This window comes from Epinephelus lanceolatus, chromosome 17, assembly GCF_041903045.1.
Source record: "Epinephelus lanceolatus isolate andai-2023 chromosome 17, ASM4190304v1, whole genome shotgun sequence".
Classification (NCBI taxonomy): Eukaryota; Metazoa; Chordata; class Actinopteri; order Perciformes; family Serranidae; genus Epinephelus; species Epinephelus lanceolatus.
The window spans coordinates 18519487-18533158 of NC_135750.1; the positions used below are offsets into that span (position 1 = coordinate 18519487).

The 13672-nt window shown below is 41.7% G+C and overlaps 1 protein-coding gene and 1 long non-coding RNA gene across 3 annotated transcripts in view; one reads left to right on the forward strand and one right to left on the reverse strand.

Moving 5' to 3' along the window:
• The window catches only part of LOC144458452 (uncharacterized), a 206682-nt gene that overhangs the window by 116508 nt on the left and 76502 nt on the right, over positions 1–13672 (reverse strand). The gene's annotated exons all lie outside the window — the stretch shown is intronic.
• Positions 1–13672, forward strand: part of LOC117247991 (cGMP-dependent protein kinase 1) — a 154190-nt gene that overhangs the window by 55563 nt on the left and 84955 nt on the right. For both annotated transcript variants that reach the window (XM_033612694.2, XM_033612693.2), the window contains exon 3: positions 2729–2842. In XM_033612694.2, coding sequence (XP_033468585.1) covers positions 2729–2842 — 114 coding nt within the window. The remainder of the gene's footprint in view (positions 1–2728; positions 2843–13672) is intronic.

A 13672-nucleotide genomic window follows, 5' to 3' on the forward strand; every position in this document is an offset into this window, starting at 1 on the left:
CTGAGGTCGATTTGCAAATGTGATCCTGAATATTGCAATAAAATTCAAATACTCTCCAAAATAAGCTTGCTCTCTGTGAATTTATGTAAAGTATTCAATTAAGAGGAAAACTGACTGTGTAAACAAGCCTCTACATCCGTGAACAAACATGACAGAATTCAGACTGATCAACGGAAAATGACAATGACAAGATAGGCAGCAATATGAAGTGTGTTGAAGAACATTTTAGATTCATATGCTCTGCTCAATATTTCAACACAGTACTGCTCACTTGTGGCTGTGCTATGGTGAAATGTACACCCAAAAAAATAGAGATAAGTTCCTCAGAGGATACAATACCAACCAGTCAGCTTGCTGTATCAGTGCAGTCATGTTTTTTTAGCATGTAGTTTTGTTAGCAAAAACCTATTATAAACTGAAAAGGTCAGAAGTTATGTATTTGTTAAATATCGCTCTTCATAAGCCAGAAATGTTAGGTAATGCTTTTTCAATGCACAAATATGTGTCAGGCACGAACACTTTAGTCACAGAAAACTTAATTTCCATTTGCAGTATTATATTTGGTGGTATGGCTCTGTTCTGGGGCCTCTCTGCCTTTCCTCTCGCCTACGCAGAAAGCCTAAGGTGGAGAGACCACACCTCTCTGCCCTTCCATGCGCCTACCTTGAAAGCCTAAAGTGAAGAGAACACACCTCTCCACCCTTATATGCACCCACGTGGAAAGCTTTAAGGCAGAGAGAGCATACCTCTCTGCCCTTCCACGTGCAAACAAGGAAAGCCTGAGGCAGAGAGAGCAAACCTCCCTGCCCTTCCATGCACCTACATTGAAAGCCTAAGACAGGGAGAGCAGTAGCAAAGATCCCCGGGAACAGAACAGAGATAGCATCAGTGACAAAAAGAAATGAAATTGATAAGTCAGACACAGCATGAAAAGGAGGAGCTGGGGTGGAGGCGGGTTGCAAAGCGGCTTGCAGAGGAAGCAGCAACAGTAGGCAGGCCAGAGCAGTTTAAATAGGGCACCCTGAATGAGATTTGCCAATTGGTTGCATAGAAAGGAATCATGTAACCTATCAGCTGACTCCCTTCCATCAATCAGCTGCTCCATCAGCTGATTGGGCTGTTTGAGATTAGCTGATGTAGCTGGGATGTGAGCTGAGCTTGACATTGTGTCCTGCCTGAACTAACGCTATGCTCAATTTTCTTTGGAAACAGATCTGAATGGTGACTAAGTAAATCCATACATGCTGCAGTAAAAATATTTAAGAGCACCCATTGTGAAGGACCGACCTCAAAGGGAAAGTTTGTATTTTTTGAAGTTGGTTGTATGAGGTGCTTATCCATCGTCAGTGTAGTGAAACAATAAAAGGAAGCTAGGCAATGTACTGCTGTGGATGGGGAAAGCAGCAAAAGCTATTTTAGCCACATAAAAAACCCAATATCAGTTTAATTGTATGCTATATTTATAATATTTCCACTATTTTACCTTGCCGTCAGACAGCCCTTTCTTACAGGGAACTGAAGCCATTATTTATGCTCTCTTATAAGCTACCAGACTCCTATTACAAACAGTAATTTTACCTCACAGAACACAGGAGTTGTTGGTCTACTGCTGCCTTGATTAGCTAGTTTCTTGGTGTTATTGTGTGACTCTGGTAAATCCAATCAAAGTCACACAATAACAGAAACAAACTAACTTATTGAGGCAGCAGTAGGCCAGCACCTCCTGTGTTCTGCGAGGTAAAATTATAGTTTTTGTCAAAGGAGTCTGGTTAGTTAAAAGAAAGCACGGGTAACAGCCTGTGTTCCCTGATGGAAAGGGATATCCAACGGCAAGGTAAAGCAGTGAAGGAAATTACCTGGAAAAAATGCTTAAAAATTATAATAATTATGTACCATAATTTAAAATATGCATTAATAAAGATTATAAATTTGTATATTTTTTCCAAGCTTTTTTCGTTTTCCCAAGTTTTTGTTTTTTTCTTTTGCAACTTGTGAGACATTTCTTACCAAGTTTCTCATTGACCTTTGAAAGAATCGCCCCAGTGTGCTCAAGGTTCATAGGTTTAAAGACGTGTGAAAGGCGTCTGAAAGCAGCACGAGGTAAGTGATGTTACTCCAGGTTTCAAAGGGTTAAACTGATATTGATTTTTTTTAGGTGGCCAAAATATGTTTTGGTGCAGCACCCCTCCTCAGCAGTACACTGTTTAGCTTCCATGGCGGTACTCCTGTCTTCTTGCTTCTCAAAACTGGGAGCATGCCAAAAGCCATCTACTGTAGGTAATACACTGACGATGGATAAGCACCTCATATAACTCCACTTCAAAAAATCTTAAGTATCCCTTTAAGGCGTACCATACTGTGTCTGTGAGTTATGGAGTGTTAAGCTTTAAGTTGAATTTTCTCATATTGCTGCTGCTGCATTGCTAGTAAACATGACCCTGCACAGGCTTGGTAGGAGGCAAGTAGCCCTTGGAAACTCCACTTTGCAAAATAATCTCATCTTTTTCCAGCCCAGTGATCAAGAGCACTCTGGCTGGGTGCCCCCAAAAATGAAGCAAAAGCCCTCAGACACCCATCATCCACTCCATTTCATCACTGAAACTTTGTTTGCTGCACATATCGAATGTAGCAGAGGACCCTGCACACACCTGGGTAATCAGGCAGGAAAAATTAATGTGCAATTTGAAAAGCATTATGCTTAATGGCTTTATTTCTGTGCATGTTTCAGACGGGAAGGTGGAGGTGACGAAGGAGAGCCTGAAGCTCTGCACCATGGGGCCGGGAAAGGTGTTCGGAGAGCTGGCTATTCTCTACAACTGCACCAGGACTGCCACGGTCAAGAGTAAGTCTTCACAGACACCTGGAGAAAACATCCAAAGTGCTCACATCAGTCTGTGTTGAACATCCACGTGTTCCCCTGGTGACAGATAATGTCACCTGTTCACACATGCAAAACACACATCCACTGAAATCTGTTCTCTGGGTGCGGAGGATTAGAGATCTCTCTGCCTGTAAGATATCAGTCCTACACAGAGAGGAGGATCACACAGCGACTGTATAACACAGATAATATTGTACCTCAGTTATGAAACGCCCATCGCCACTCTGTGTTTTCACAACACTCCAGTTAAGTGTCTTGCGAGACCCCCCATGAGCTGAATGTCAAGATCTACTCTTTTATGTGTCAAAGCTCCAGCTATGAAGTATGCACATTGGGTGAGTAGGTGGTCTATCAGACTGGCGATTTGAACAGTCAGTCTAGTAGAGTAAGGAAGAGGAGACTGAGAAAGGACAGGACAGATGGTGGACTACGCACATTTGAGACCTAGTGTGCGAGAGGAGTGTGCGTCAAGATGAAAAATGTGTGTTTATGTGAGGCAGGAAATGGGAAAAAGCTAGAAATGTGTCTTTGGATAGAATAATAAATAGACAAAAAGGTGTGATGATATACGGTCTGGCAAGTGGAAGTGTTTTTGTGCAGATGAATGCAGCTCAAAATGAGATAAATCAATGTAGGTCAGTGTCTGAGTGTGCTCCAGTTGGCACCTAAGAGCATGCGCTTCCATTATTCATTAAAATAACTACTGATGTGGTGAATAATTCCACACACTGCGAGTTGGTTGATTTCTGCATGTGACCCAGGTATGTATGGATGCATGAAGGGCAGGAGGTGGGGGTGAGGGTCCCTCTGGCCTGTGGACGAGGTTGAGAAGGCGCGAGTTGGAGTGTGGAGGAAAGCCGGGTTGATGATGGTGGCAGCGAGGTTGCTCTGCCCTTACTGACCCCTTTCATGTCCCGTGATCCACTACGACTGACCAGCCAACCTGACGGAAACTCCCAGCTCCCGTTGCTATGGCAACAAGTGCCCACAGGGAGATGAGCCAACTCTTATGGGATAAAATATTCCCCTTCCCACAGGCGACAGAGTGTCTGTCTTTTGCTTTTGTATATTCTTTTGCCTGCCACCAGCCCCACCAGCATGTACTTGGTGCCACAATCTTTGGAAGTGTGCGTCAGTGCTCTGCTGGTGAGGTGGCTGCTTAATAAAAACTCTGCACGGAACAAATGATGTAATTGTCTACACGGGCAGAAGTGTGTTTACAGTCTTGACAGGGTCACTGGCGATGTCTCAGAGGGGGGCTGTCTTGGTTTAATGTATGTCTCTGTACAAGAATGTACCGAGGAATTCAGCCGCCGCGTAGGAAATTAGAGGTGACGGCCTCCGATGGAAATCGTGCAACCACCTGATGAATGTGCATCGGGGTTCAGCTTCCAATCAACTAATTCAATTTGATCTGCATGTGGAACCCTGCAGGAGGATATATCCTCAGTGTAATTTCAATTTACATTGCATGGTCTCCTAAGTCATAAGCATGAATAATTACCTCTCTGTAGAATTAAGATGACGAACCTGCTTATGTGGACTGTGTACAGCACCCCCCACCCCCCCCCCCCCTTTCTCTAACTGCAAGGTAACTGAAAATATAATGATATTATTGCTAACTGTGATAATGGAGAGATTATTGGAGTCTGCTGTCTATTAAGAAAACTCACAGAAACAATTAAGAGCAATTATGTGCAATAACTCATTTAGAGAAATTGCTTGCAGTTGATTTGAACACAGCCAAACCAATCAAGAGCAACTCAAGGGTTTTTCCACTACAGAGTGTTTATGCAGCTGACATAATGATGGCATTTGCATTGTTTATTTTAATTGTGGTGCTGAGTGTGACATGTTGTGGTGATAAACCGGCACAAATGTTTAAAATCAGACTTGAATTTTAAAGCCAGCATGAAAAAAGTGAGATTTTATTCCTTCCAGTGAAAGTGAAATGAGCTCGAACTGTCGTAGTCCAGCTGCTTTTACTGTAGTCTTAAAGCGCTGTGACAGTGAACGTATTTTAGCCCGTTTACTTTAAATTACTGCCAACCATTTCCAAAGCATGCTACAGAGTTTCTGGATTTTTTCCCATTGTGACTATCCTATCTTCCTCCAGGCATCATTTGGTTTCTATTCATTTCAGAACATTATGAAAATCACTGACTTGAGACTGGCTTGATTTTGGAAATTCATCACAGGGAGCATTGTGTCTGTCTGCTGGCTTTCCAAATCAATCTGCACTTACAATAAAAGGGATAACACTACTCTGACAACCACAAAAGCAGACACAACGTTCACTGTGATAGATTGTCTATCACACATTTAATTTTCAATCTTTGGAAGCTGTTTGTCAGACTACACTGTTGTGATTAGAAACCAGTGATCGACTGGAAGGAGGGTAAACACATTTTTGGAAAATGGCTGGCAGTCATGAGATGAGCAGTATCGATCAGTAAAAATATCTAAAATGCAAAATTATTGCTGCACTCTGTTAAATTAAAATTCTGCATGAACTGAACTCTCAGTAAAACACATAATTAATACACTAAATAAATAAAAAGTGTTTTAATTCTTTAACTTACAAAAACTAGTATTAGAACATTTTATGTAGCAAAATGTGCAAGTATTCGTCCAATTACAAAATCATAAGAGCATGTTTTTCAGGAGTGAGACAAAGTTACAAGCTATGAAATATTATAGGGATTGGCTGAATTTGTATTAATTCTTGCATTTCCATGCAAATACCTGGAGGGACTGACAAGGATATTCGTTTTCCATCAATTCTCCTCCTTTTCAGCCTTCAGGTGATTTCACGTATGAGCACTTGCTTGGATTCTCCCGAGAGAAATGAATCCTGTAAAGTAGGTTCGTCCTCTCTTAAGCATTTGGAGCAGGACTCCCAGGCTGCGTAGTGTCCCCCAACAAGCTCCTCCAATCAATATGTTGTGTTTAGTTTCAGGATATACACACTTAAGTGTAGAGTTATGGACACATCTGGGGTTTGGGCTCTGTCAGTCTTGGCAGATGAGGTGTGATTTCACATGCAGCCTGAGAGAAAAATCTTGCCTCAGAGTCAGTTTACAAAATCGTCCCCTCACCATCAAATCCATATCAGATCATTTTCACATGACAACAATCGGGGAGATGCTGGCCGAAGAGAAGAGAGGAGGAGAAGGGTGGGAGTGAGAGACAAAAGAGAGAGGTGATAAATAAAGGACAGCAGTGACAGCGAAATGAGGGAGCCACCTCAAGGGATGCAGGACAAAATTGGTATTTTTTTGTCTGCAGACAGACAACAGAGAGGGACGGTGGCCTGCTGCTTGAAAAAATATTCCTTTAAAGTATCAAAATGTCACCGTTTCCTAAAGACTTGGACAGCATAACAGGATGCAATTCAGCATGGTGTGGCATAAAGCTGTGCAGCAGCTGACAGTAGTAAGCATCACTGTGCCACTTGACAACAAAGGGAAAGAAACAATTTAAAAAGATACTGCTGTCGTGGCGCGGTCTATTTCTTGAAAGTGCCTACTTGAGTTGTAAAATCCAAGCATATAGTTAGGAACTTCAAAATCATAATAAAGGGGGTTAACTCTGCAACTAGCAATTATTTCCATGATTGATTTTTTTCTCTCGATTCATTTGTTTGGCATAAATGTCAGAAAATAGCAAAATAGCAGTACCAATATTCTACAGCACACAGTGACATCTTCAAATGTCTTGATTTGTACAATCAACAGTTAAAAACCCAAAGATGTTCAGTTTGCAATCACATAAAAGAGAAGAGAAGAGAAGAGAAGAGAAGAGATGAGATGATCTTACAATCTTCTCTGGTGCTCTTGATTTTGGTGAATGAATGAACTGAACCAAGCTAACAATGTGTAGCATCTCCATATTGACAAAAGTTTTTTTTTTTAAGATTATTTTTTGTGGGCTTTTGCCTTTAATGGATAGGACAGTGTGTGAAATGGGGAGACAGAGAGAGAAAGCGGGGACTGACACGCAGCAAAGGGTTGCAGGCCGGACTTGAACCCGCAACCACTGCAGCGAGGCAATGCCTCTGTACATGGGGCATCGGCACTATCCACTGTCCACTACGCTACCGACGCCCTGTATATTGACAAAAGTTTAAACATTATATTTGTATGCACGATCTTAACAGCTAACTAACATTAGTGGGTGGTCAACAATCCAGTTTTGAACATCTGAAGAAGTTCTATAAAAATGAACTGCTTGGCAACCAGACCAGGTGTCTAATTGAGACAGGTGTTTATTTGTCAAAATGTGTAGCTACACCGGGCTAGTAAAAGGGACTGGGTGTTTCATAGGGACTAGGCTTTTAATATAAGTTTTACGGTAAATGGCTAATGGCAATTTACACTTAACAATTTTGTTAATGAGAGAGACAACACAGGAGGAAGGATACTAACTGTTATGGTTTTTGTTTTTGTTTTCTGTTTCTTAATTCAGAACCACAGTCAGTTTAAATCCTGGTACATGAATTGTGTGATAACCTCTGTATATGTAAGGTTTAAGTTATATGTCACTTTGATTAGTCTGTTTTAATTTGTAACTTTGTCTAGACTGACAAGGTGTCAGTCAGTGTCTGCATAACTGACATGTTTTTATATTTGTGTTTGTAATGATTTGATTTTTGTTGTGAACCCCAGAAAGATTAGCAACAACTGAGGTGGAAGCTAATGGGGATCCAAATAAAGAATAAAGAATTCTGGCCCTGATTTTCTACTCACCGACAGTTTTTGGAGATTGCCCCACAACAACGATCGCTACACTTGTCAGTTTTCAAAGAGGCGATTGATAAATTCGCAGATACATTGCAGACAACTTAGAGATAATATCTAGCAGCTTAAATATCTGGACCTAGCTCTGTATGCAACCTTAGCATAAAGAACACACAATCCTTGCCACCGGCATCTCCCCAGCTCTTCTCTCCTCCGTACTGATTTCTTTCTCCTTCTAGGTTTTTGCTGCAATTCGGCACGCAAACTACAGCTTTTAGAAGCAATCCATTTTGGGAGACAAGAACTCCTGTCTCGCTTGTAGTCTTGCTTTGTTTTTTTCCCATATCACTTCCTGTGTTTGTTTACGTAGTCTGGAGACCACACAGACTTGTCGGGGATTCCTCATGTGCCCCTTTTCCACCAAAATTAGCGTGTATACGCAGGTTATATAAACACGGGTTAACCCGCTAAAAATAGGCTATAGTAGGCTATAATTGGCATTCCCATTGCCAGGAGACAAGTGTGCCTGTCTGTGTGTGTGTGGGTTTTTCTGGTGTGTCACGTTTGACGTCACGGACAGACCAGAGAACAGATTAACAGTAGAGAGGAGCTTGGAGACCTATGAAAACTTTACAGTGGTTACTTCTTCTTATTTATCCCTTACTTACTCAGTCTGTCTTTCAAACTTGGTGAAGACTAATTTGGATTGATATTTGTGTGCTGCTTGGGCAGAGACTGACGGTATTTTGTGGTGGCACGTCATTGCATCTCACAGGTAAAGGAGCTAAAATTAACACGTTCACCAGGGTGTTGTGTTCCCATCAATGTCGATCACAGCCGGACACGATTAATACCTATGACTACTGCAGAGTCATTTGACCTGGGTGTAAATGCAGATTAAGACCATTCCCATTGCATTTGTGCAGTGGGAAAGGGGCTGTAGTGGGCTCAGGTTTTAATGTGTGAACCTGTGTCGCTGATCACCACACCTATCATCGTTTTAAAGGTAACGACTGAACCTTCACCTTCACCTTCAAATATAGATCTTTTTATGACGAGCAAATGAAATAGAAAATACAGAAATAAAATTATGGCGCTAACAAATATGATATCAAATCGTGACACACGCACACACACACACACACACCAGCGCATTGTTCAATAACAGTGGCTCTAAACGAGTGTCGGGAACCCTGACATTATTTTGGACCAGTCCCCTCTCGGAGAGTGAGGTCACTGCCAGTCACTCCTAACACAATCAGCGAGACTGATTATCTGTGTGCTCCATCTTAATGATTGTGATGGAAAAAGCAGTCTCAGACATCATTACAGAAACTCAGCTGTGCTCCCAGTGGGGATCGTTTCTAATGCACATGAATGCTTTAACATGACCGGATTATAATATCCGAATAATAACAATGTCATAATTCATCTCGAGAAGCACCAGTGAGCATTTAAAGGAGGATCCAGAGGAGGTGGGAGGCACACTGCGTTTGAAAGAAAATCCTTTTCAGCTCTACCCATCAAGTATACTGCTGTGTATTTGCCTGCAGCAGCCACAAACACACACAGTTCACACACATATACTCCTCACTTTCAGTCACTCTCTGTCACTCACTCTCGACACACACACACACAGCGAATGTTGTACGCCGCAGTCAGGTTTGACAAGTATTTATTTTCATGATGATCAATGTCCAATACGGGTTGGCCAGTTTTTACAGCGGCACGCCTTCTCTGTCACGCTCCCGTGCACACTAAGAATAGGCTTCAGCTTTTTAAAGCAGCGTGGGGTTTGCAGGTATTGGGATAAACAAGCGTGGCTAAGAAAATTGCAGTATTTAATTGACTGTAAAGTAAATAACTGGGGATTACAAAAGAGAGATGTTGCATGGTGAGCTTTTTTTTGCCCACAAAACAAATCAAAAAGGGGTTTGTTTTCTTTGTATTTGAAACAATTAGAGTAAAAAGCTTAATTTGTGGATTATAGCATCATCTTTGACATCCTGGAGGTAATTCAATAAATGCACAATTGGGTGAAGATGATGCCTTTAAATTGTTTTAGTGGGTTTTTCAGAGTATTAAGCATCTTATTACTGGAATTATTACAGACAATAAGAATGAGAATGTGCACTTTATGACATCCGGACTTGCAGTAACTCCCAAAAGGGGTAAATGTCCCCCAGTGGGAACCTCTGCAGCCTGAGTAGCTCAGCTTAGTTGCAATTAGAATCTACTAATAAGAGATATCCACAGAGAAACACACACATAGGATTACAAACTGGCCTGATTCTGATTTATATTCAGCCACAACAACCGACAACTACCAGGTATGAGAGAACACCTCAGATATGACTCCACATGGTGCAACCAAGTGTGCAAAGAAGTAAAAATAAAAAGCCAAATGATTGAATCATCCAACTTCACAAGTTCAAACTTTACCAAAGCTTCTAAAAAAGAGACAGAGCCCACACATTAACAATGCCAGGACTACTATGGGCCCAATTTAAACTATCTACAGTGCATCGTCTAATGCAGTGGTTCCCAACTGGTCCAGCCTCAGGGTCCAGATTTCTCCTTAGTCATTAGTTCTAGGCCCATACAGTTTAATATATTCAGTGTCATACTTGATTTTGGCCATACTGTCGAGCTAGTTTGCTGCCCCTGTCAAGTAGCTGTAGTAGTAGTAGTCAGTCAGTCTACAGCAGGAAATTGCACTGTCTTTGATGGGAACTCACTGTACTCACAGTAAAGTGTGTTTTTTACAACATTAGCACATTTGCAAGTCAATTGAGGTCCATTCAGAATAAGACAGCGACCTACTTTTGGACCACGACCCATCAGTTGGGAACCACTGGTCTAAAGTGCACGGTGCAGGTGCATTTAGGGAGTGCCCAGCTCTACTTTTGCAAGTTAAATGGTGCATAATCTGGGCAAAGGGGTTGTAATTACTTCCTATATTAACTATAGGTGTATTTTGAGTGTTAAATTTGAACTAATCAGAGTCCCATCTCCCATTCCCTTTAAAAGCTTTTCTATTTATGTAGTGGATTTAGCAAACTGGAGAAGCAAACACTTTTCTTCGGAGGGTAATGAAGTAAGAGAAGTAGTGTCACTACAGCAGCTATTGTGGGACATTAAAGCAGCAAAACTCAAAACTGTAGTGATAAACTTAACAGTGAAAACAGAACTAAACTTTTAGCTTCTGAAATAATTAAGTTAAGCTGCTATTCGTGCGTAAATGTGCACAACTTTCCTTCAAATTAAGAGTCTGCTGTGGAGCAGCAGTGAACAGCAGCTCTGCTCTGTTCACATTACAGCACTGTCACAAAGGAGGGAGAGTGCAGACTATTGCTTTCCCTGATTATGCCTTGTTGTGCTATATGTGCTTTAACTTCCATATATATTGACTTAGGGGTGTCTTGGGGGTGAGCCTGCAGTCAGATATGGACATTCAGATGCCACTACCTAAGGTGACAGCACTGGTCGTTCAGCAAGCCCATCCGCCTGCTGGCACGCTAAGACCTGCTCCGTTTGCGGCCCTTATGTTGTTAATATTTTCGTTATTGACGATGTATTAAGTCACCCACCCACAGCCCATGCACGTGTCCATGTGTGTGTAAAAGGCAGAGTGTATGCATGTTGTGCTCCTCCAATAATGCACCTGACCACACCTCTTTTTAAGATGCAAGTACATTTGCTACTTACACAACATGGGCGCTGGGCGTGAAAATGACAGCTGCATTGGTCTGAAACTAGCCATGAAACTTGCACTGTTCTGTGGTGTACTTTGCATTGGTTGTGTAAGATAGAGCTGCATGTCTTGTATAAAAAAATCCACTGTTACACACATTAAATAACATCCAGTTTCGAATAAATGTCAGAAGAACACATTCAGAACGTGACTGGTGGTCGATGAAGGTGCACATCAGACTCCAAAGGTTAAGAATCACTGATGTGCTGTATGTATAATGTATAAATGTATTCAATGCATATTGATTCCAGCCGCTCCATATGTAGACGCTACATACCGTGCGTCAGATATTTATCTCAAATTGACATTTCCTTTCTCCTAATGATTCCCATGATTTGACATTTGTGCTCCATCTCTCCCCCAGATAATGTGAAGATGAAAATGAAAATGAATATGGATGGCGGCCATTCAAGCCATGACTGAATCTGTCCTTTAAGATAAAGGCTCTGTTTTCTTGGACGTGCACACTGGGAGAGGGACTTTGCAACATGCGCCATTGACTCGTGAAAACAGAGCTCTGACTGCCAGGAGTTTGCTGTGTACTATTGTCTATTGTTTCTCCACAACACGGGGATGAATTCAATCCTGTGAGGTTCACCTACTGAATGTTTGGAGCTTCTGAAAGCACCCTCACACTCCTTATAGACACCACAGACACCACACTCTCTGATGTACGCACACTAGGCTGCATTTCTCCAGGTGCAGTTTTAGAGTTGAAACTGCTTTATAGATTAAACATGACAGCTAGCACAGAGCCATTGTTTGGCCATCAGTATTCATACACACACGCGTGTTACTAAAAAAAGCCTCTCATATCATGGTATCACAGAGAGAAAATTAAGCCACAGCCGCAGCATTGTCCTGGAGACTTCTGAGAATGGCCCTTGTGACAGAGTGATAGCTCAGCTGTTTGAAAGCCCTTCCTTCCGCTGGGGAGTGAGCAAACAGTCGTCTTCCTAATCAGTCTGAGAGAGGGAAATGTGCATGTGAGCGTGTGTGTAAATGTGCGAGCGTGTGTGTAGTAGACTACGTCTGCTCAGTCTCAGGAATCACCCTGTCCGCAGTGAGTGAATCTTGTTTTGGCAGAGCGCGATGAGTTACAGGTTCGACTCCTTAGAGAACGGCACCAAGTTAAACACTGTGACTGGCGGAGGATGGCGGCTTTTTCTGGCTACTCTGTTGTGTTTAAATGACACAACATATGATTTTCAGCCTGTCAGCGTGCCCTCTGAGTCTCTAACTCTGTAGCTGTCATCACAAAGAAATGCAGTCGACCTACAGAACATTTTTTTTCTGCACTTCAACATGTTCTCCAACATGAATTGATTACAGACTGTAAGTTCACCTCCAGCCTCTCTCTGACCCCAGCTGTATGATTCCACAACAGCAATGCAAAGTCTTGGCCTCCTCTCACTCTCAGGCTGGATCTGGCGCAGAATACCAAGCACCCGCTGTTTATCTTGCCAGGAGAGAAGAAAAGCAGCATTTCATACAATTTGTTTTCAGCGTGATTAAAATCAAGTGAGTGCAGAATGTAAAAGCACCCTTGGAACAAAAGACTTTCCTTGTGTGCTTTTTGAAAACCAGAGTGAGCACTTTCACTCTGCACTTCAGACATGGCAATTTCCCATAAATACAGCTGAATGTCAAAACACTGACACAGCTACGCTCCATAAGCATTATATTTTTGCTCTCATTCTAATAATTAGCAACCGTCAGCAGCTACATTAGCCACGTTTAGCATTTGAACAAACTCCATTATGGTGCTGATGATATAATGCAAACATAATCATTAGTTTGCAGAATCACTTAGTAGCAGTTAGCTCCTCTCTTGTTCCTGCTCCTGAACAACATTTATGATGATTTATGATGGGTATACACCACTCTCTTTTCTAGCTGGGTGTTCTAGCTGAATGAACCATAAATGTAGCCATCTGTGGAGGTGTTTTGGTACATTAGGCTGCCATGGTCTCTGCTGCCTGGCTTTGTTCTGCCTTTAGGGTATTTGGTGGTGATAAAGATAAAAGAAATCAGTGACAGTGCAGACAAGTTGTGCCTCTTGTGTAGTCATCATTATTAAATTTGAGACTGTATAATAGATTCTGGTCACAGATACAAATGTGCCAAAAACGAATGTCAAATTTTGAAATACTTGGAGAACACTTCTTGCCTTGTATCAGCTTATTATGATCAATTTTGTCTATGCTGGTGTTTTTCCATTTCATTTCATATTTTTATAGATAATAAACACATTTGTATTTTTTCTTGCTCCTTTCTACTGCTTATTTTTGTTAAAAT